A 23,586-nucleotide genomic window follows, 5' to 3' on the forward strand; every position below is an offset into this window, starting at 1 on the left:
ACATCCAGAGCAGTCACTGTTACCAGATGATAAATTGTCTACACCTGTGAGCTAACACAAGGCTTGGTCTCCAAAAGCTACTGGCCTCTGGAACTGCACAATGTCTATTGTGTAAGAAGGAGAACTGCAAGTTCACCAGCCCCTGTGCCCTGCCAACTCAGCCAGGTCACCTGGAACACCTATGACCACCAGGGACCACCAGAGAGAGCCCCAAGACTGCACAACACATACCTAAAGGAGAGGAGAAATATGTTAATGATTTCAGGGAAATTATTATCATATTCTGGGACAATCAATCAATATTTATGTAAAATATAGTATATAACTTCCCTGCACTCACTATGCACAGCTTTGGGAGGAGCTACCCCCCTGCATCCAGCCAAATAAACAATACCTGCTTCTTAATGCTACTTTGGTATTAAGAACTTTTTTATTTTACCGAGTTTTGGTAACACCAGTGCCACTCTCAAACTGCCTGAGCAGCATGAAGTGAAGACCAAATCTGGAAGCAACATACCACCACTTTTATCCCCACAAATAAGTGAACCATCACTCCAGGTTCAGACACCTGCCAGGTGAAAGGTGGAGCCTCCCACCTTAGTATTTCCTAGGTTCAAGTTAGGGCACTTAGCTTTATTGCCTCAAATTGAACTCCTGAAGACATCCCAGCTGTAGGAAACGATGGCAACACTGCAAATTTTAGGGTCTATTTTCACATCTGGGGGCAGGGAGGAGGGGTGGAATTAAAGCCCATCATTCCCATTAGCTGTTAACCAGAAAGTAAAAGAAGAGTGGATGGATTTGAAGTCATCACTAGGAAACTTTTTTAATGTTTTGCCTTATTCTATTGTAGCTGCATCAACAAGCTTTACTTAAATTTCAAATGACCACCAACATTTAAAAAAAAAAAAAAATTACCATTTTATTAATGTCTCGTTTATTGCCCAGAATCTAAAGGAGCATGTTTTGCATATTACTCAGCTACACATCGTTGAAGTTAATGAACAATGCCACCTTCCCAGTCTGATGCAGTGGTGAAATATTCAGCCAATCTGTCCCCTAAACATAACATTATTCAGGTAAGCCTATAATTACAACTGACTCAATTACTATTTTTTTTGTAACTGTAAGAAGCCTTCATAAAAAAATTACACTCACTATAGTTCTTTCACTTTTTGATGTACTACAAATCTCCTAAAATGCTCTATATTTGTTTCACTTTCTAAAGTCAGATGAAGCAGTGGCACTCTCAGTCACATGGGTTGTCCTGCGCAGGGCCAGGAGTTGGACTCATTGATCCTTGTGGGTCCCTTCCAACTCAGGATATTCTGTGATTCTATGATTCTGGCTGGCAATGCATGAAATAAATGTGGCCCACTGAAGGCAAAAATTTGGGGTGAGATTAGGAATTAAAAAAAAAAAAAATTAAAAAAAACCCACAAAAAAAACGCAGTAGATCTACTTTAAAATTTCACCAATATTGGCAGAACTGGAACTGGAAAAGGACACATCCAGTTTTGGACAACAAACTAGTAGGATGAAGGCTTAGATCTGTATCCAAAAATACATATATATAAAAATAAAATCAAGCCTCCATTAATTACAAAGGGATGCAGAATCAAAACTGTTTATAAATCAATTACCAGAAATAAGTCATCACATCCAAAAATAATGGTTCATGCTTGAAATAAAATTCTCTCACTGAAAGTCATTTAAAAGACAATACAAAATTTTGCTGATAAGGAAATTACTCAGTGTTCCTTTGCTGATAGATACTCGCTGAAGTTACATTTCTATATTGACTATTTGCAATCTATTATTGAAGTACTGTGACAGCAATATAGTATCTGAAAGGCATTTGAGATCACCAGCAATCTCCCTAACCTTTGATTAGATTTGGAGGATAAGGATAGGTTTGGGGTTTTCAGTTTGGTTTATTTGCTTGGGTTTTTTAAGTTTTCCCTACCAAAAATACCTAACTCAATAGCACTATTAGCCAACCAGTGACAACGATAACTACATGATAAAAACACCCTACAGCCTGAAGCTGTCATTCATGACACTACTTCCTTACCTCACAACTCTACTGAAATGCAACTCAACAAAATAATTAGTTGGCAATATTTATCAGTGAGCTCAGAGATAGAACACTTTGCTGCTTCTTTTTTCTTTATCTTAACAACAAATAGGTTCTTTTCCCATAATTCTAACATGCAGCTCCAAAACTTTATAAACTGCCAGTCCATTCTATAACACAAACCTAATATACAGGTATTACTGTATCCCTTTCACCCTTTTTCCAGTTTACACCTGCTCTAGAGAATCAAAGTCCAGTTCTATAACTCTGATAACAGTAGGAAAAACAGATATTTAAGATTCACACTGAACACATGACGCTACCAAAAGCACACTAAACTACATATAAGTGATAATGAGACGGAGTTCCTTTTCATATATAGTCAATTTTGCAAAAACAAGAATCCTGCACACCAAAAGGTCAGAGGTAGCCAATACTGGCCGAGTTACAACGGAACTGCGCCGAGAACACACATTTTAAGGACCTAAAAAATTCACTATTGCTCAGTTCAAACATTATGTGAACAACTACTTCAATCAGTGGCCAATACTCTTGGCGTATAACTCTCCACTGGCTCAACATTTGGGTTTCTGCTGACAGAATTTATGGTAAGAAGCAAACATCTCCCACTGCACTATGAAAATCAAGCCCAGAAACTCATAATTGACATTAAGACAAATGAGCATGAAATGATGTGTTAACATGCTATTTTCTCTACAGTACCCAGCATGACCCCTTTTTTTGTCTCATGTATATGTTGTTATGCCACATATTAAATCACTATATGCTTGTAGTAATTTTTCAAAAGGTAAAGTTTCCCAATAGAAAATACTGCTCCTGTTTTCACTGGAAAACACCTATAAACTTTTCCACTCAAATTGTCAACCTTCATTCTAAGGATTAGGCACATTAAGTGTTTTTTCACTCTTCTCAAAGATTTCGCCATCGGTACATTCAATTTATATTAAAGCAACAGACTTGGGAGAAAGCAAGTATGTAGTCAAATCATTTGCTTTACAACATCCAGTAGAGAGAGACCACAGGGAAAAAAACAGGAAGACTTAAGCCTCCAGGAGTACAGATCATGTATTCTTGATATGCAATTATACTGTATTTATAAATATGCTGCAAGCAGTTTTGCACTAATGAGCTCAGGTACAAGCAACAACAGGACTGGAGCCTCACAGACCTCAGATTTAGTTAATCATCTGACTAAATACATGCATTTAGCTAAGTCCAGGCAAGTTCTTTCATCTGTGCTTCTATAGTTATGCTGCTAAGCATGCTTGAGCCAGCTAATTCAACAGTTCTTAGGGTATTTCTTAAGGAGCTACAACTGAAACTTCAGAAATTTAACATGCATATTAATTTTCTCCACTTTTTATTTTTCCAGTATGACAAATGACTCTTAACTTTCAAGCTGCTTTTGTAAGTGTCCCAAAGAGGGTTAAACTCTGTTTCTTCCTCTTTCAAAACTGGCAGCTTGCAAACGTATCTGCTAATTAGGCACTCTACTGCTACAGTTTGCTTTGATCTCAACAATAATCAGCTTCTCATGTTCTGATGATACAAGCACGATTAAGCAGCAATCGAGGAGTTAAAGGCAAAATAATGAGACAGGAATACAATATCTTCTGTTCTCATCTCAGACTATTACATGGTGCAGACTCAAGACATGTCAAAGAATATGGAAATTATCTTGCTATGCGCACAGGGAAGTAAAAATCAACTCCACTACGCAGGCTGATGGAAGCCTTAAATAATGAAGGTAACTGACAATGACAAATATAACCTAATGTCATCTCAAACACCAGCACACCAAGAACCATCTAAAAATGCATATTTCATAGCAGAATAAATTTACTTCATCTGGAGAAGACAGCTTTGTGCTGAATGCATTAAAAAAACAAACAAAAAACCCTACACGCCACATTTCCTCACCCGTGTAATTATAGAATAGATTGCTTCTATCTCTTTCTACTAATTCTGGAATAAATTTAACACATGGCATAGTGCTTTAAGGAAACCTTTGAGGAAGGCAATGGAAAAGACTGCCAGATACACTCTGGATAGGCAGTGAATGAAGCATACTGTGCTTGTGATCATGCACACATGGCAGCTGAACCGTCCCACCTCTGTAGCCCAGAGCCGAGTGGTGTTAGTACTTGTGCTGGGCTGCTACTCTCCCTCTGCTGCTGTCGGGCACAGCCCTCAGGCAGCTGCAGCTGAAAAGGCTTTCTGAACTGTGTACATCTGTTGCACTGGGGATCCTGCAACATACATATATCAAACCAGGAGTCCCGTGGAAAGGAAATATATATGGACAGACAGATTCTTGATAGCTGGGGCTCTGCCCAGGAACTGTTCCAGTCCTGACCAAGGGTCCTTCTGCCCGCGCAGGGAACACAAACCAACCAAAGGGAACGAGGCTGACCCGGGGCAGGGAAACCCCGTGTCTGTGCCCTCAGGGCCCCTCTCTCAGGGCTACATGGCAGGGGAGGGACCCCAACATACATCCAGTCCTGACATGCATCACAATGAAAGCCATTTTGAAACATACTTCTGCTTTAAGAGGGGAAGAAAATGCAGGAAGTAAAATTTCGTATTAAAAGGTGAACCTGATAGAGCTTTGGCACTGGCAGTCATTCTTACCCCACATCCTACAGCACCCCAGCTTCTGGGGCTGGGGCAGGCCAAAGGAGTGCACCCAGACACAGGGCTTTTCATGGAGTGGTGTAATCATGTATTGTAGTCATACATTCCTGGTGTAAATATGTATAATTCCTTCCACAACAGGAAGAAATTTTGATTATGTACACAGGAAATACGGAACACTTCCTCTTACCTATACCAAGCGGCCATCATTAATAGAAATAATCCTTTTTTTAAATCACATCATCATTATAATAAGCAGTTGTACATAATGGGAAGGTCCCATTCCCAAAGAGGTTTCAAGGTACAAATCACATGATTGTACAAGTTCAGCTTTCCCCATTCACCAAGACAACTTGGTTGTCAACCAAACAGTTGACATTGTAACACTTAATGAGCTAATCTCCATTTTCAACAATATTCATAATTTATACAGCCCAATGTTTGTGAAAATTCTGCTACTGCCAACTGCTCCCCTGTATGAATGGGGAAAATCTCCTCTTCCAAGTCCTGCCAGCACATGCCAACCCATGGATAAGACAACAGCTTGTTTTTCATGGACCATAAAGCTGTTGATCTTTCTGCTAATTAGCGTTAGCAGAGTGATGAATCTCTGAAGCAAAAAACAGACTGAGAACCCCCAAATTCATTTCAAGTCAAACACAGATTAATTATATGGGAATAACAACAATTGTTGAGTATATTTGGATGACTGATGACTCAGAGGTGGAAAGCTGACCAAAGCAAGAATATTAAAAATGTATAAATCACAAGATTTTTTTGGTTTTAGCTCTTCGTGATCTGTAGACAATATGTGATCAGAAGAACATGAAGTAATTTTACAAAAGTAAAGTGCTTTAGGATCCTTGGACTAAAGATTCTATAAAATGAAATTTGTATGTATTATGTTACCTGTACTTGTGTAAGATCAATATAAACCTAGCCGGTAACAGCCCTACCACAGTTAGACACAATTACCCCAGCAGGAATTCTTTCCCAAGTAGTTATTGATGAGATAACAGTAGGCAAGACAAGAAGTTCAAACCATAGGTAACAAAGTGTATTTTCTTCATTGTCTGTAATGGCAGAGCTTAGCAGTACAGTATAGAAACAATGGAGTTAGGTGCAGCACTCTCCAAAATACGAATTCTTCCCAGAAATATGTTCTCATATCTTTCAGAAGTAGAAAGGGAGAAAGCAATCTCCAAATGCTGCACAGCAGCTGAGAAGACAGAACAGGGCTGCACTGCCCACCACGGGGCAAAGCGAGGAGCAGCAGCGGGACATGAAAGTAAGGGCTATTTGTTGTGCCTGTCTGAGTGATTTGCCAGGTTAACCCTCTCCACGGTAAAAACTCATTTAATTTCTCATCCTTTCACATTACCTGCTGCTATGGATTCTATAAGCATCTCTATTACAGCAAACTAAAATCTGTAGACAATTTAAGTCAAAAACCCTCTGACTATAGACAGCCCTTTGAAGTTTGTGCAGATCAAGAAAACCAGCCACCACAGAAAAGCAGCTTTTTAATTAAACATCTTTTCTCCTAATTCGAAACAAGTTTTAAAGTCCCAGTCTGTGCACCACTAGGAATCCTTAAGAAGGCAATCTACAGCTACAGCAAGAGGCATTTAAATACATGTGTATTAAACAGATGTCTATTGTCCCAAGAATAACAGAGCTGATCTCAGCTAACCATACTTTCCTCTCAAATTTGTCTAGCACACCTCCAATGCCCCTGCACCCAGAGGGCACCAGCATCCCTCTCAAGCAATCCTCTTTTCCCTCTGTATCTGACCTAGGGCTATGAAACAAGCAGTTACACCTCAGCTTTGTGGCAGGGCTTATCCTGCAGCTCAACAACATGTGCGAGGATTGTGTTTTACACTGTCTGTGGCACAAGCAGAACTTCTAAAGATCCAGTTTACTTTCCCAGACAGAGGGTGTGGCAAGCACTGTTATGGGCATGTGTTCATGCAGGGAAGGGGGAATCTGGAGCAGAGAGAAGTTAGGACACAGCAGAAGAGAAAAAGGCAAATACTGATTATAGCGTGATTATGTTACCCAAAACTTTATAACTTGTTGGAAACATGACCTTTTAAATTAAAAGATGAATTGGTCATAAATTACATTCAAATCCTTTTACTCTGAGATTGTTTCAGCTCATGAAAGTTTATGTTTAGCAACCACAGTTATGAAATACTATTTTTCATCTTGTCTTTCTATTAAACAGGACTGTTAGCACTTCACAACTATTAAGAACTATTAAGGCAGATTTGCTAGACTAATAGCAGGCCACATGCTATACACTCCATCCCAAACTCAGTCTCTGTTTCTCCAGAAGTCTTCCTCCGTGGCAATGAAGATTAAAGAAAACAATACTGTTGCAACAATTGTATTGAAGAGACTTTTCCAAAATACAGGAGCATGGTATCTCCAGGAACCAGTATTCATTTCTTTTATTGGACAAACTTTAATTAGTGACTGTGTAGCAATTTTCACCACAAAGCAATAGTAGATTTAGTCTCAAAAACATTGATTTAATTTTCCTTCTACTTTGAAAAGCATTCTTTGCTTGTCACTGAAAACACGTGGTTGCTGGATTGCTTAAAACTATGCAACTTAGGGGAAAAAATTTGGCTCCAGTCTCCCTGAAGCTGTGTCAAAAATAATTTCAGTTTCTATCCCACCTCTGCAGGTTTCCAACCCTCTTCTCCCTTGTGTTGATTTCCCACTGGAAAGACCCAGTACATCATTCTCAATTTTTCTCATATTCATATGTAATTTACTTCAGCCAATTCAGTGTAGTAGGTTCTCAGTAACTGTAATCCTTCAGGTTTTGCAAGTCTCATTCAATATATTGCAACAATACAGATTTTATTTCTTCTCATATGTCCTGCATAACATTATTCCCTCCTGTAAAGCCCAATAAACTCATTTATTTGGGATCTATTCCCAGAGATAAAACCCCTATCTATTTACCTGTATTAGTATTCAGCCCTACAGGAATTAACTATCCTATTTTATATAAACAAATAAATTTTGGTTTGTTTGTTTTCATTGTTAATACTGCTTATGCTCTATGGCTCAACAATACTATGTTTTTAACAGCCAAAGAAAGGGAAAGTAACATACACAGTACAATTCACTTTTCTAACATTTGGAGTGAGCAACACACACCAGTGTAAAAATATTCCACAAATTTGCAAGCTAAGAGTCTTCTCTCTTGCTTCACTTACTCCCACCTTATGTATTTTAGGAGTTGAACATTTTTAAAAGCAGAGGCAGAGACTGAACTGTAAATAATTTCAAAGATACTCTTCTGGACTATTTTCCAATAAACTGATACCCACTGTTAAGACAGCACTTAGAGGGGTATTAAAAGTAACAAAAGAGAAGAAAGAATAAAGGAAGACAGTAATCAATGCACAGTGATATTAAAGATCAAGTACTTTCTCTAATTACAGGCCTCCAAATACTTTTCCCCCTTTAAGGACAAGAATATGTTTCCAGAAACAGTAAAACAAATTTGGGAGGGAATGTGTGAGCACAGAAGTAATCACTTACAAAGCACGTGTCAGCCACCTTAAAAGCAAGATTTCTTGTGCCCCACTTCTTCCTTTTATTTTTTTTTTAATGACACTGTGATTCTTGTAGTTTCAAACCAGAGCAGCAAATCACTCTTAATCCTTAAAGAAATGTAAAAAACCCCCAAAACTTCAGTATGCAAGAAAAGGTATGTAAACACACGACCAAAGCAACACTGAAATTATTAACTTCAGATTACTGAACATTTGAAACAACTTTAGGAATTAGTTCCCTATCTGTAGTGGTTTCTTTAAAACATTTGCAAAAAAAAACCCCAAAAGAATATAAAGAACTTTCTGTCATCACAATGAGTTTGATTAATTTAATCAGTATCATGAAAGCTGTTAAGATATTTAAACTATTTTAAGATACCAAAGCCCAAGGGTATTCAGGTTCATTTAAAGTGCATTGGTAATAAAGCAGTTTAACATCATTGCACACTATATTCCTAAACCCTGACATGAGACCCTGCACAACATATTGGATGCAGACAAAAAGCATATCCATTTCCCTTTATAAAGGCCTCAAGCAGTAATTCAAGCACAGAGATAAAGACTATGGCAGCAGAGCACAATTGCTACATTTGTTTTTGATTAGGCTGTCTTCTTCCACTTTATCTGCATGGCTTAAGTGGCAAAGATCAATTTTTAAAGACCACCACTCCACTTTAAAGTTAAACAGAAACAAAATTAAAAAAACACACCACAGCTCCTGCTGAAATAATAAGTATGCTGGCAGTTTTAGTTTCAGTAAAACTGTAGTTTGATTTACACTCCAAGCTTTCAGAGCTGTAACACCCCAGAGCTGCCGGGAGAGTTTACTGAAATGGCTACCAAAATTGACACTTGTCTGCTGCAGGTCACTTATCTTTCACAAAAGCCCATATGGATCACAAACACTCTTCCACTGTTTCTGAAAGCTTCATAACAACTTTTGATAAAAATTAAGTTGCAAGGGAAATGACGGCTCTTACCATAGTGACACTAAAAATCAGAGCAACGATTATGTGATGACATGATACAAGAAATTCTGGTAGTAGCATATGTTTTTCCTTCAAATAAAGAGTGAGACAGTTCAATTTTTTAAGTACTTTAGGTTTCTAAGGACAAAATTATTGGTCTTGTACCAGAAGCCTTGTAGGTGATTTTAAGCTGGTGAATACAAAGAGAGGTATTGCTATATATATATTGCTATATTCTTGGAGCTTCTTCCAGGGAAATGTTAAGGAAAGGGGTAGGAGGGAAGTGAGAAAAGCCAATACTCTAAAAGTACTCTTCAGACATTTCCAGCGGAAGAGTCAGCTCTATCCACTGTGGAACCATTTTTCATGCCCAGGTGAAAACAGCTCTGAACAATGCATAGAATTTAGAGACAGAGAACAGTCCTATCTCAAGTAAACACCTTTTCAACTTCCTCTAACCTGAATTTCATGTGCTTGATTCTAATATCAATTGACAGCACTTTGACACGCAAAACAACTTCCTCATGAAGGGAAGTGGAGGGGCAAACACTGACTTCTTATCTCTGGTGAGCAGTGACAGGACTGAGGGAATGGAGTGAAGCTGAAACAGGGGAGGTTTAGGTTGGGTATCAGGAAAAGGTTCTTCACCCAAGGGAGGTCAGGCACTGGGACAGGCTCCCCAGGGAACTGGTCATGGCACCAGCCTGACAGAGTTCAAGAAGCATTTGGACAATGCTCTCAGGCACATGGTGTGATTCTCGGGGATGTCCTGTGCAGGGCCAGGAGTTGGACTTTATGATCCTTTGTGGGTCCCTTCCAACTCAGCATATTCTGTTATTCTGTGAAATTTCTATCTTCCAGTAAAATTACTAAAATCTACTGTCCCTCTTGCCAAGTACAACAAATTCTTCAAACTGGTAACCATTAGGTATTTAGGAACACACTTAACTAAAATTCTAGTGAATTTAAAATTTATTTTTCTTGAAATACACCAAGTCCCTATTTTTTTATATTCAATTTGCTCCATAATCAAAATCAATCAGTCTTCAGTGACCATCACAGCCACAGAGCTCCCAGTAAACAGTCACAATACCAGCACCTAGTATCTAGGAAGATGCTACTGGGGCAGGGAGGGCCTGAGCCCCCCTCCAGCATCCTGCTACCTCTGCATGGCTCCACAGAGGAGAAGCTGCAGTCCACAGCCTGTGGCTAGCTGGTAATCCTGTTCCTCCCCTTTGAGTATTCCACCACATAAATGAGGCTAAACTGCTTTTTCTTTAATGAAATCAAGTCTGAAGGGACCATACCGTCTTAGGCTGCGCCAGGAGAAGTTTAGGTCAGAGGCCAGGAAAAAATTCTTCACTGAAAGAGTGATTGGGCACTGGAATCATCTGCCCAGGCCGATGGTGCAGTCACCATCCCTGGATATGTTTAAAAAAAAAACTGGACGTGGCGCTCAGTGCCATGGTTTACTTGATGAGGAGGTGTTAGGTCATAGGCTGTACTTGATGATCTCAAAGGTCTGTTCCAACCTAGTTCATTCTGTGATTCTGTAATCCGTGCACTTCAACTCCTTGAGGAAACAAGATATACGTGATCCCATGGATGGATGCCCATGAGTCAGCAAAATAAATGCCGCAGTCATGAAAATGTCAAGATAGGGGTCATTTTCAGGCTGTGCTTGGCCACCGATCCACAGCCCATAGAGGCAGAACCTCAAACACAACTCATCTCGCTAACTGTCAGGGAACCCACGTGGAAGAGACTTACGGAAACTCCAGGTGGAGCTCACATCTACCCTAAGGAGTTCAGCCACAAGGCAAACACCAGGGGTCAAGTTGCCATCAGCTCCGCAAGTGCTAAATCTCCAGGTGACATTACTTACCAGTCAAAGCTCCTCCAAGGCTTCCTCTTCTGAGCTGTCTCCCATCTTCACTCAACTGCCTCTTAAATTTAGGAGACTTTCCAAGGCCAGAAGACACCTCAGGACTGCTGGATTTTCGAAAAGGCATAGGTGGGGGTGATAATATGTGATCAAGCTGCAAAGAAATAGAAAAAAAAATATAACTGTACTGTTTAAAATGCTTATCTTCATTGAAAGAAAAAACATCTTCAACTAAAGATTATGACAACATTTGGGAAAAAAAGATCCCAAAGATCTTAAGGTAACTAATTTGCTAACTAAAAAGAAGTATTTTGCACGTGCCAGATTTGTGTCTGGCTGTGCAAGAAAGCCATCCTCTTCTTGAACAGCTCACACCACCTCCAATCACTCTCACACAAGAAGTAGTTTTTATAGAGGTCCCCTCTCTAAAGGTGTAAGGGATCATACTTAAGCTTACTCAACCTTCCATAATGCAGCCTTTCTGCAGTTGCGAACCACCTGATCTGGAAACCTATTCCAGGCAGCGACCTGCTCCTTGAACGTTTTTCTTTGACGATTTTTCCCTACATCCATGTCAGCAGTCACTAGATGGCACTGCACTATCAACAAAGTGAAAACCACTGCCCAGTCCAGGGAAATAATAGCAAACAGATTTATCAAAGCTGGTGAGAAAAAAATTAAATTATTCTGTTTATAAAAGAAGCATTCATTTACACTGACTTTGAAGTTAAGTGGAAATATAGATTCTTGTTCTTCAAACTGGGTTCCTGTCATCATTCCCACACAACATTTTAGCTGCCTGGTCTTTACAATACATCTAATGTCTCAACATTTGATTAAATCCACAAAAAGAACACAAAATGCATGTGAGCAAATACAAAGAAAGTACAAAAAAGTAGGATATACAAGTATACAAAGTAGAAAAAAGTTTAACAACCATCCTTCTCCTCAAAGTGCTGCAGTAGCATGGTGTCATTATTTTGAAAAACCCTTCAAATTTTTTTTCTGCAATATTTAAACCCTAATTCTCACTACAATTTTTTAGGAAGCCAAGCACGTCTAAGTCTTAGATTTTTACAGTTCGTGTACCAAGACTTATCAGCCAGAAAATCTACACATCACCTGCATACCTGACTCCTTCATCCTCTTTGTCCACTGAAAGGAAGGAGTCAAGGTCACCAGAAACACTGATGAAGCTGCACAGCAAAGCCCATTTTTGCTTACAGTTAATCCCACAGCAATGTACTGTCTTCCCTACAAAGCATTTTGAATCCCATGTTTAGTTCCCTATGTATTTAATATTTCAGGTTAGTTATTGTTTTGGGGTTTGTTTTAAAGGTTTCCTTAATCAAATCTGCAGTTAATTGGAAGTGTACATACACTCCAAAGCATTAAGAAATGCAATTGATTTCTGATTCTGCTTCTTCAGTATATTAAGGCTCATTCATGTTCATAACAGACACTGAAGTATTTGACTAACTCACAGCCCATGCCTTTAGCAATTTCCTAAAATGAGTGGTTTTGGGGTCACAAAGAATATTTACTTAACCATTGTTACTATTTATCTTTCACAAACACAGACATATCACAAATATTTGTATTTACAACTTCTAAGATACCTCACAAGGTGAATTTACAAATTAAATACAAACTACTCTTTTAAAAAGGAGGCAACTGACAAGAGCTGATTTCTAAAAAAACACCATTTTCAGAGTCTTTCATGTAAGTCCAAAAGCAAATACTCAAACTGCCTATGGATGGATGGATCCCTGAGATGCTTTAGTTCTAGACTCCAAATTAGTCCAAGCATCTGAAGATGACATGATCCCATCAAGGTTTTAGGTGAGTTACTGGCAAAAATTCATGCTCTTTCTTAAAACAGATTCACACTTCAAAGTAACCAACCACATTTTAAATCTCTCTTTCCCTGAACTAGGATTCATCAAACTTTTAAATGACAGAAGGGGAGAAAAAAAATCAATACATGCACTAAGCTCCCTACACATGAGCACTTAAGCCAACATAACAGAATTTTGCATCTTCCATCCTCTCATCTTTTCCCCTTTTAACCAGGTATTCAACCTTTATGTTTGTTCAAGTGACTCCCACAATGAATAGACTTGTACATTCCACAACATGCAGTCTGATTTAAAGTCATTATTTCCAATTAAGCTGTGCTCTATTTTCACAGCTTTCAGGGTGTCAGAAGAAATTTTAAGACAGCACTGTAGTACAAACCAGCACAGTACCATCTAGGTCTTAATTCATAATTTAAGATGCTTTCCCAGCTTCAGAAAAATATGTTTGAGAGCTAAGACAGTTTAAATATTAGCCCCCATTAGCTCATAGTTTTAACACCAATGCCCTGCCAGCATTCTCTTGCCCCCTTGTTGCTAAGTGACTCTATCACACCAAAAGACATTTATAAAGTCTAACACTACAAAGAAACAACCTGGAACTACAAGATTTAGTATTTTCGTATTGATGGCCAACTCCTGCTTCACAGGAACAATTATACATGTATCAACAAAGCATATCTGGAAGCTATCCAAAGACTCATTTTTGCTTCCAAAGGGCCAAAATAACCTAAGAGCATGTAAAACGTGTATTTGACAAGAGTCTGTACATTCTAACTGATACTGCAGTAAACCAAGAAGAGTAGTAGACAAGGATATAGCCTTTAATAGCCTTGACATAACAGCTCTGGACACCCGGGAAATAGGAGAGAAATGGACTGCAGAAAGTATCCAGGCTTGCAAGCTCCCTTCCTGTGCTACTCTCAAAGGATAGACAGCAACATGTACCAGAACTAGAGGGGTTTTATAGCCCCCAGTCAAACCTCACATCAAGCAAAGGTCTTTGCAGCAGATGAGAGGCTTTCTGCCCTCAATGGAACTGCCTTCCCATCCTACCAGGCAGAGCACTCAAGTCCAAGGAAACAAACAGAAAACATTAGATCCTACTTCCTTGGACCACAATCTGATTCTAAAGATGCGTAACATGTTACATATTCAAATTTTACAAAGTGGTTAATTCAGTAAAAAAGACACTACCATCATTCAGTAAGAAGATTATATCAAATTCAAGTAAATAACTAGCAAGACCTATTCAAACTTGTTATATTTATTTGAAATACCTCCTGGGAACCTGAACACTGTGAGAGTTCAGGTTGTGCATCTTACCACGTACAGATTAGACACTGCTGTCCACAGGACAGCATTAAAGCAACTAGAGGACAGCTGAAATTCTACCAGAGGTATTTTAAGTAATTTTACCTAAGCTGCTTCTACTCAGCACTCAGTTTTGCCCATCCACAATTAGCACTCTACTGGTATTTACTTCAGACTTACTAGCTATATGGACATGTGCTGATAACCAGGGCTTGGTTGGCACCCCTATTTCATCTGTCAAATTTGCCTGACCCCAAGTTGCAAGGAATACAATAGCTGTATCCCTGCAGGCAGTTTCCAACAGACACACATTCATGTTACACCTTGAGGATCTGGCTATCCCATGCTCTGCCCACTGTCTTATTACTGCGCTCAGGCTGCAGCCATACCCTTCTCTCAACACCCTTTGAAAAGAAATGCTAGTGACCTCAGGAGCACAGGGATAACAGAGGGCAGGATTCTTCAGCCAGAAAATGGTAACAGTGAAAAATGAAAGCTGTGAAAACAAGTGTATTTGAGTACCCTGTATCTAAAGTACAAGGAGGGGTTAAGTTAGCCTTAGAGCGTATACAGGCTGCTTAGAGAGGGATTTTTAATCAGTGCACATCTCGCCACCAGTCTCTGCTGTTAATATTCACAATGCATGGATAGTTAACTTATTTAAAAGCTTCCCTCCCCCAACATTAAGTAACACCTTCTCAACAAAGGCACTTTGAAAGACAGAAAACACACAGCAAACTCCAACCTCTGAAGAACATTTACTTCTTCCAATCCATTTTTACATACATTTAATAAAATAATCTGCCTATGTTATGTCATAGGTACGAAGAATTTCTACAGAAGCACTGCAAAATTTAGGAGATAGAAGCTTTAACAAAACCCTACTTGCTTCCTTCATGCCTATGAACCTTACAAAAAGGAACAATGAGTATTATTAGAGGAGAAAGGTTTAAAAACTACATAGAACAGAGTATCAAAATATCCTTACCATAGACTTCTACACGTAGATTTAGAGATCCTATAGAAACAATTTGAGTGATAGTCTCCTTGAGTTATACAAGAATCAATTTGTTCTCAAACAATTTTTTCTGTATCTTCAAGCTATTAATTTTCTGTGTGAATAGAATCAGATACATTCTTCTGAAGAAAATTATTCCCATACTGTACTATGGACTTTTAACAGCTCACCTACTCAAAAAGGATTATACTAATATTTTTTAAAACCTCAGTAGCATTAAATCCACCTATCTACCATCACGTATTTATTCTAAAGCTAGAATGAATTCTCTGCTTGATAATTGTATCATCAAATAGTCCCATCAAGTACATCAGCTCACATGTCCTTATGAAAATTAAGGACATGACAACTTATTCAAAATAAGACCTTGCATCAGTGTTCAGGAGCACAATTTGAGCTGAGTACATAATGAGGAGTGAGGCAGTCAGAAGGAAAATGCATTTCAGGAGAGAAAATTCATGGTACAAGGTGAATGAAGCTAAGAGAACACAATCACACTGATAAGACCAGGATAAGGAAAATAAACTGTTCTGGGCTGATGAGATCTGTTGCAACATGGAGTGTCTTTTCTCAATAAAAATTAAATTGAAATGAGAGCTGAACTCATCTGATCAGCTCCACTTTTTTTTGCAACACCCACTACGGTTTCACTGCCCAAAACATTTCACTTCCAACCTCCCCCAATTGCTCCACAGGCAATACTTCTACTTCCCACAGAAACTGGGAAATAGTGGTCAAGTATTCAGTCTTAAAAATATGAACAAAGACGTTCTATTAAGCAATTCCATTTCTTCCTCCTGAATGCAGCACAACTTCTCTCTACCTCAGATCATGCTCTGTATGCATATTCAGTCCTAAAGTTTCCATAAAAGGGCTGTGCACCATCACCCATTTTACATCTCCCCCAGTCAGGCACCAATCCAAAAAAGAGATGCATTACCTGGAAACTCTCACATATAGTGTATCAGAAGTAGAAAATATCCAGTGTGGTTTTACTGTTTAGGGTTTTTTCCATTATCAACCCAAAGTCCTGAAAGAAAATTACTCTAAGTATGTTGTCAAGAAATATGACAAATCACAGATGTTTAAAGAAGTGAGAAAGCAACAGGCTCCAGTCCTATGCAGACAAAAGTACAGAAGCCTCCCTGGTGTTGAAGAGCGATTCAGTCATTCAGTAAAAACTCTCATTGTAAAGTTAAATGCTTAACAGGAGCATGGCTTCACAAACCTTACAAATCCCTACTGTCTCTTGCATCTTCAAACATAAGCTATGCCAGAAGCAAGCTAGCTAAGACCCACCACTAGTTCAACAGTGATTAACCCCTTACACTCCTAGTAGTCTGCTTTGATATAAATCAATCTCTTTCTTCATGTTATTTACACTGGGTTCCTCTCAGCACGCTGTCTCTCTGTCCGGCTTCTTCGCAAGCATTTTAAGCACAGTTGCTGGAAGACAATAGCCCAGCAAAGTATTTTTTTGAGGCAAGCTATACAAACTTACTTCAGCTGGGCATGGGGGAGAGGTATGTTCTTATCATTTAAATACCCTCCCTAAGTCTAATTACATTTGGCACAGATACGTGAGTTTTGATTAGCTGCACTGACACAGAGAGCAACACTGAATATAATCTTATTTACAGATAGGATCGTACCTTCCAAAAGCATCTTAGAATTCATTTTAAAATACATTTTAGTCAGTTAAGAGCATACTGCAGTTTAGTTACTCCAGATACTTGACAAGAATGCAGTAGAGCCAAATTAGACTTGAAGAAGAAATGCTACAGTGGTGTAGTATAGATATCAGAGAACTCTGTCTTATAGTACCATCACAAGCAGAGGTGCAACCAAATTTCCACAGATGTCCTGCAGTAACTCATGTCTGCAACACACAAGTCCACTGCTTTTGGTCACAACGACGTCAGCTTTTGAAGGATTCTGCTCGTGGGTGCAATCTGAGCAATCTAGGGCTATGAGTGTCCACAAACCCATATCAAACACATCAGCCGAACAAGACTGTCAGCAGCTCCAATTATATCAGCTGATGGTTGAAATACTCTGCATTCCCTTTACCCACAAGCAATGTTAATTCACCTTAGTTTTGAGTACGGTTTGGAGAACAATGCAATTATTCTGAATATTCACATCTCTCAGAGCAGCCTCTGTAGAACACAGAACCACAAATAACTTACCACACAGAGGTAAAAGGAAACTTCTCCAAAAACCAGCACCACTTCCAAGAAGCCATGGATAATGAAGGCAAAGAGTGGATACAAAGGAAGACTCAACAGGCTACAAGGATTTCAATGGACAGGAAAGATCCCATTTCTTGCCCCGCTTCCTACCACAATTCCTCAAAAACAAGCAGGTATTTTTTCCACCACCATAGATCAAGAAGGAAGGTGACTATTTATCCCACATCTCTCCATGGGAAAGGTCTTGTTCAGCTTGGGCTGAAAGATCTCACTAGTTCTCCAGCCTAGTGGCATCTGCCATTCTAGTCCTAGACTGCAAGCCTTGGATTATCCCACTTCCCCCCGTGACCTCCAGCTTCCTTGTCAGGACAGCAACACCAGTCTGTCAGCTACGGCACAGACAGAAAGTAAGATCCTAGGCTTAATGTGGATTGAAAAGGATAAGAGACAGAAAAGGTCTTGTTTACAGGCAAATTTGCTAATCATTCATACAGTAACACTTGATTTACATGACTGCAATGTGCAACTGGCACTGCAAACATGTCCTTAGCACAGTAAAGCTCTGCGATTCACAAAGCATCACTTCCAACCATTGTATTTATTGATTTTACATCCCACATACATGCAGAAACACAGTGCTTATAATTGAAGTCACTATTCAAAATTGTCCAGTTTATTATACTGAACACATGATGTTGCATAAATAAAGAGAAGCAGCAAACAAAGTCATGATGTTTTTCCATAGCATCTTACCTATCATATCCTAGGTAGTAAAGAAACATTTTAAGAATTCTGCTAAGGATCAATAGAGACATAACCACATTATCTTGCTACCCACTCCCCACTCATTCTAGAAATGCAAATCCACACTTAAAACAATTGTATTTTTTCTTGAAAACATATCTGATGTCTGGTCAATTAAAAGAAAATAAATACAACTCAGACAAATTTGAAGTATTAGCTATAGCTATGTTAAAAAAAATCAGCTTGCATCCAAAGCTTTTTCAGAAACATATTTACACACAATTCCACAGAAAAGGAAGCACAGCATTTACAGTATTCTACAAGGCCAAAAAGTGGCCTATAAATATGCATGCACACTGCTGTCTGAGCCAATTATTACTTTACCCTTGTTAAGATTGAACAGTTTTGTTACAATACGACAGAGTCCTTCAGTTCTTGAAAGCCTCCTGTGTGCTCCATTGGTACATACAGACTCGGAGAAAGACTGCTCCCTTTCCAGGAAACAAAGGAAGCAACAGTATTTGCATTGAAGACACTGCCTCCAATAACTCAGCCTGCTCTCAGTCTCCTTGGATTTACACACCCAGCTTTAACAAACATCAAAAGATTAACAAATAGCAGGTTCTGCAAACATCGTATCAGGATCTAAAAACAAGAGCAAAAACCAGAGCAGAGTTCTAAATAAATATAGTTCAACCCATGGTTAAAAGGGATCACATAGAGCACTTTACTTGTGGGTAACATCAACCCTTTTTCATGTTATTCTGACAGTCATACAGGTACCTTCTCAAGAATGCACATGATGTGCTAAGGCCTTTTGCTTCTGACAAAAAATATCATTTCCAAACTAGGAAAAACTGTCAGCACTCCCAAAAAAGTGAAATCAAAGCATCACAAACAGGCTGCCAGCCAGCATGAAGCTGCAGCAGCTCAACAGGTCAGCCCTACTAGGAAGCACACAGAGGGACCAGATCCAGCACAGCAGATTCTGTGAGGAAGTCTGTTTGAGAAGTGAACTAAAAAACAGCATGAAAACAGAGAGCAGTGTCCCAGGGGTCTGACAAACCCACTCAGCTCTGCTGCAAGGGTACCATCTGGAAAAAAAAAAATCCCACTTTCTGCAGTGGTACAGCTCCTCTAAGCACTGCCCGGGCATCAGAAAACATGCTCATGTACATTTACCTTTGCTTCCACAGCTTTTAAAAGGGATCTGACAAAAGTAGATAAAAAAAGAAAACCCACCCTTAGCTGCCCAGATGTGCAGCAGTGCGTGCCACTGCTATGCAGCAGGAAGGATACTCCCTTCCTGCCCCTGTCCTGATGGCCATCTTGTCAGGAAAAAGCATTCCATGGTGGCGAAATTTGCTGTGACTACTGCCACATCTGCCTGTTGCAAAAGACCCAGAGAGAAGCCAGGAGGCAGCAAGACAAAGCTGGCAGAAGCACCCTATTCAGTCTGGGGGGAAATCAAGGACACAACCCAACCACAAAGCTGGTGGGTAGCTCCTGGGATCTGGGAAACACCTTTGCTGGGGCAAAGGGACAAGAGCTAGAAACCTGCAGCAGAAACCCCCCCCCACACACACACACTATTTCAGACATAACAAGACACTGAAGGTTTAAGGAGCAGGCATCAACACAGCAGTTCTGATCCTTTCCAGCAGGCCCATGGACACTAAAGGAGCAGCAGTGGCTGACCCCCGCTGTGTCCCCACAAAGAAACTACTTGGCAGGGCAGGGAAGAGCCAGTTGCAAAAAATCACGTCTTCCTAACACTAAGCACACACTTCAGAGGGTTGTTTTGTTTTCACTGGTTTATCTACTTTGAGAAGTGGGAGAGAACAAAGACAATAAAGTTTTCAGCTAAAACGGTAGGAACCAGCAAGTTTAAACAAAAGTTATTAATACTGTGACAAAGTACTATTTTCTTACCTTCTCCTGGATAAAGCCACCTCTTTGGCAGCTTTTTGTTCTTCAGTTTGCTATGGCTGTATTCATTTTCTTATTATCATATGCAGAGCCATTAGTAGCATTAGCTATGCACTATGCTCTGCTCTAGATAAAGACATTAAACTAGCCACATTGAGTATTTCCTTAATTTCTCAATGAAAGCAGGAATTAGCTACACAGCAAACTGAAAAGAACTTTGATATTTTAGACACTATAGGCAAAATTTTCATCCTTAATTATTTTAATAATCCTTTTTACAGGTCAACAAATCCATGACAAATGCATGGAAATATGTATTTATGCTCTGTGCATATGAAGGCATCCCCACACACACTGTTTTCAAACCTCTCCAGTGCTTTGGCTCTTTAACTAGCAGGATGAAAATTTAGAAAAACTAACCTTCAAAGTCACTTTCAAAAGAAAAAAAAATAATTGAAATACACAAGAAAGAAGCCTATTCATCTTAATCAGCTGTTGACACTATAATCATTTGTCTCATGGAAAAAAAAACTTCAGAGGAGAATATATATACTCTGAAAAGAGGTGGTGTGTTGCGGGTTTTTTGTTATACCATGAATACTAATGAAGGAAAAGCAGTTTAGTTCTTTATGAAATCTATTTCCATTCACATTCTCCAATGAGCTCCTAGACTACCTATAAAGGTTTCATTTATTCCATCACACTGGAAGCCTCAGAAAACTAATTGTTTATTCAAGTCTATCTGCCCCATCCATGCTCAATTAGGTCTCACTTTTCCCTCAGTTACAGCAAAATTAAAAATAAAAATGCAAGCTGAAACATTCCTGGTTCAACTGACTAGCTCCCCATAACAAACCGCTCTGAAAAACTATTGTTTCAAGCACAGCAAGACCTTCTTGACCATAATGCAGCATTTGAGGGACCTTCTCAGCAATTTACAAAATTCCTACTCATTAACTTATTCCTCTGACTAATGGAAAACACATCTGAAATGCAGCTTTCTAGTAAGAATTGTGTTAAGAACTAGGAAGCGATGTTAAGTATAACTGGGCATTCCAGCCACAGGAAATCACAAGTACCTCACTGTCAGAGGCTGAAATATAATAGTGTATGACTTGAACATTTTCATGAAGGACTTTTAAAACTGTATTACTGTTTAAAAAAAAAAAAAAAAAAAAAAAGCTGCAGAGAAGACTACCACACCTTGAATGGTGCTCTGAGAGGCCTTGGACCACTCGCTGATGAATATAAAATGAATTAACAGCTCAGGGCTGGGGACATTCAAAAAGCACAAGCTTAACACTTCAGGAGTGGAGATCATGGCTCCAGGGCTATTCCGCTGCCAGGCTCACACAGACCCTCGCACCAAAGGGTGGGGGGAGAAAGGCTTTAGATGTGTGTTGGAAAAGCCTCTGGTCAGGACCCCCCCAAAGGGGTCCCCAGACCCTACACCAGAGATGATGCAACAGACCCTCAGCGTGGCAAGGGACAGTGCCAAACTGGCCCCCTGCAAGGGAGGCACCTGGGCGTTCCCACCTGCCCACAGCGTGTATTAATCCGTGGGATTAATCTGTGGCCACGTGTGGCAGTGACGGGGGACCCTCACCACCAGCAGACCAGATGGACGGGAGCAACGAGACGTGACTGGTACCCGCAGATGGGTGATATGCTTCCACCTAACCCCTGTCACCTCTCCCTGTCCCCTAGCCCCTCACACACACTTCTTTCTCTATTTCTTTCTTTCCTCTTTCCTTCTCTTTGCCTCTTTTACTATTAAATAAAACATATCAATTTTTTGGCACCAACATCTAACCTCATTTGGTTTTAATCTTGTTTTTGGGTATATTTTGAACCTTCTAAGTTCCTTCCAGTTTATACATAGAGACTTAATTTTCTTTGCTCTTCTGGGTTTAAACTGGATCTCAACACTCATAAAAATGGGCAATAAAATCTTTACACATAATAAGTAAAAAAAAAAATTTCTATTTATTATTCTTTATTTAGACTATTAAAATACTAAATAATCCATTTTGCCACATAAAGCTTCAAATTCAGCATCACTTTCATTAGGAATAACATATCAAAGGGAATCACAACACATGCATGCAAGGCAGGTACAAAACAAAAGAGAGAAACCCATGATGAAATGAGCTTGGAGTAAAAGGTTCTCAGCATGTAATGGACCTGAAGTTGATCCATAAATCAATGCAGGATGAAAGCAAGATTATTTATGTGAAGGGATTGCATTGTTAATTTACAGTCTGATTGAGAAAAGAAACGCTTTATTTGATCAATGTACCAGTGATGTGAATGTGTGACCTTGAGCACAAATTAGTGATAATTACCGGTAGGTGTATCTCCTTGTATTTTTTAATTAAGCTTAACAAGCAACAGAGACACATTCAGAAAATGCAGGTTTTTCCTGAGTTTGCCTTTAACATGCTCCTAAGTTTTTAAATAATGCAGCCTCGCCACAAGAGACTTTGCAGACAAGGGCTTTTTGATCTCTTTCTTCCCGTTCAGTGCTGAGAAAGACAGCACACACAGTTACCGAACAATAGCTACCATGAAAAACCCTTTTCCTGAACTCGTTTGAAAGTGAACTAGAATAAGGCATTTATTTGATAGCTTTATAGTTTTGCCCTCATCATCTAACACAGAATTCAGAGATTGGGATGCTTCTCCTTTAGCCTCACCAGCAAAATTAGCAGAAAAAATATCAGAAGGGTAAGAATATCTGGGTGCAAGGGTGCACAATCCAATTCGCATTTGGCACAGATTTGTAGTTAAGGATAATACTCAAGAACCATGTTTGTAATTTTAAGTGCCTCCACTGCATTTCAAATCATCTCTAAGTTGCCATTTGTCAGTCTCAGACAATTTACCCAGGTCTATCATTACCAGAACAGATTATTAACACTATCCGGCCTAAGAAAGATTTTTATTCTTTTTTAGTCTGATGACTTTAAGTAGTACTACAATTAGGAAAAACCATGAAGACCATGTGAGAATGTAACCAGAGAGGTGACACTGGATCATTTTAAATACTCCACCCCTCTATTTAATTCTATGTATGATCTAAGCAAGTAACTGTCCATACATTCTAAACAGCCCCATTGCAAAACCTACACTTATTAAGTAGACTAACCCTTACTCGTCCTGTCTTTCTTATGCAGCCTTTTCCAATTAAACAACCAGCTATTTAAAACAATTATATTGATGGCTGAGAGAAGAAAAGAACTCTACTCAGATTAAAAAAAAATCCTATATTAAGTTCCATTAGGCAAGGAAATGACAGCAGAATGTATCACACATTTTATCTGAAAGAACAGACATTAGTATATATGTTGTAGGGAACCACAAAATGGAC

General features: G+C 39.2%; 1 protein-coding gene across 4 annotated transcripts in view; it reads right to left on the bottom strand.

Moving 5' to 3' along the window:
• Positions 1–23,586, bottom strand: part of MAST4 (microtubule associated serine/threonine kinase family member 4) — a 286,627-nt gene that overhangs the window by 213,428 nt on the left and 49,613 nt on the right. For all 4 annotated transcript variants that reach the window (XM_032095431.1, XM_032095430.1, XM_032095429.1 and 1 more), the window contains exon 2: positions 11,164–11,317. In XM_032095431.1, the coding sequence (XP_031951322.1) occupies positions 11,164–11,317 (154 nt within the window). The remainder of the gene's footprint in view (positions 1–11,163; positions 11,318–23,586) is intronic.

Source organism: Corvus moneduloides, chromosome Z, assembly GCF_009650955.1.
Source record: "Corvus moneduloides isolate bCorMon1 chromosome Z, bCorMon1.pri, whole genome shotgun sequence".
Lineage (NCBI taxonomy): Eukaryota > Metazoa > Chordata > Aves > Passeriformes > Corvidae > Corvus > Corvus moneduloides.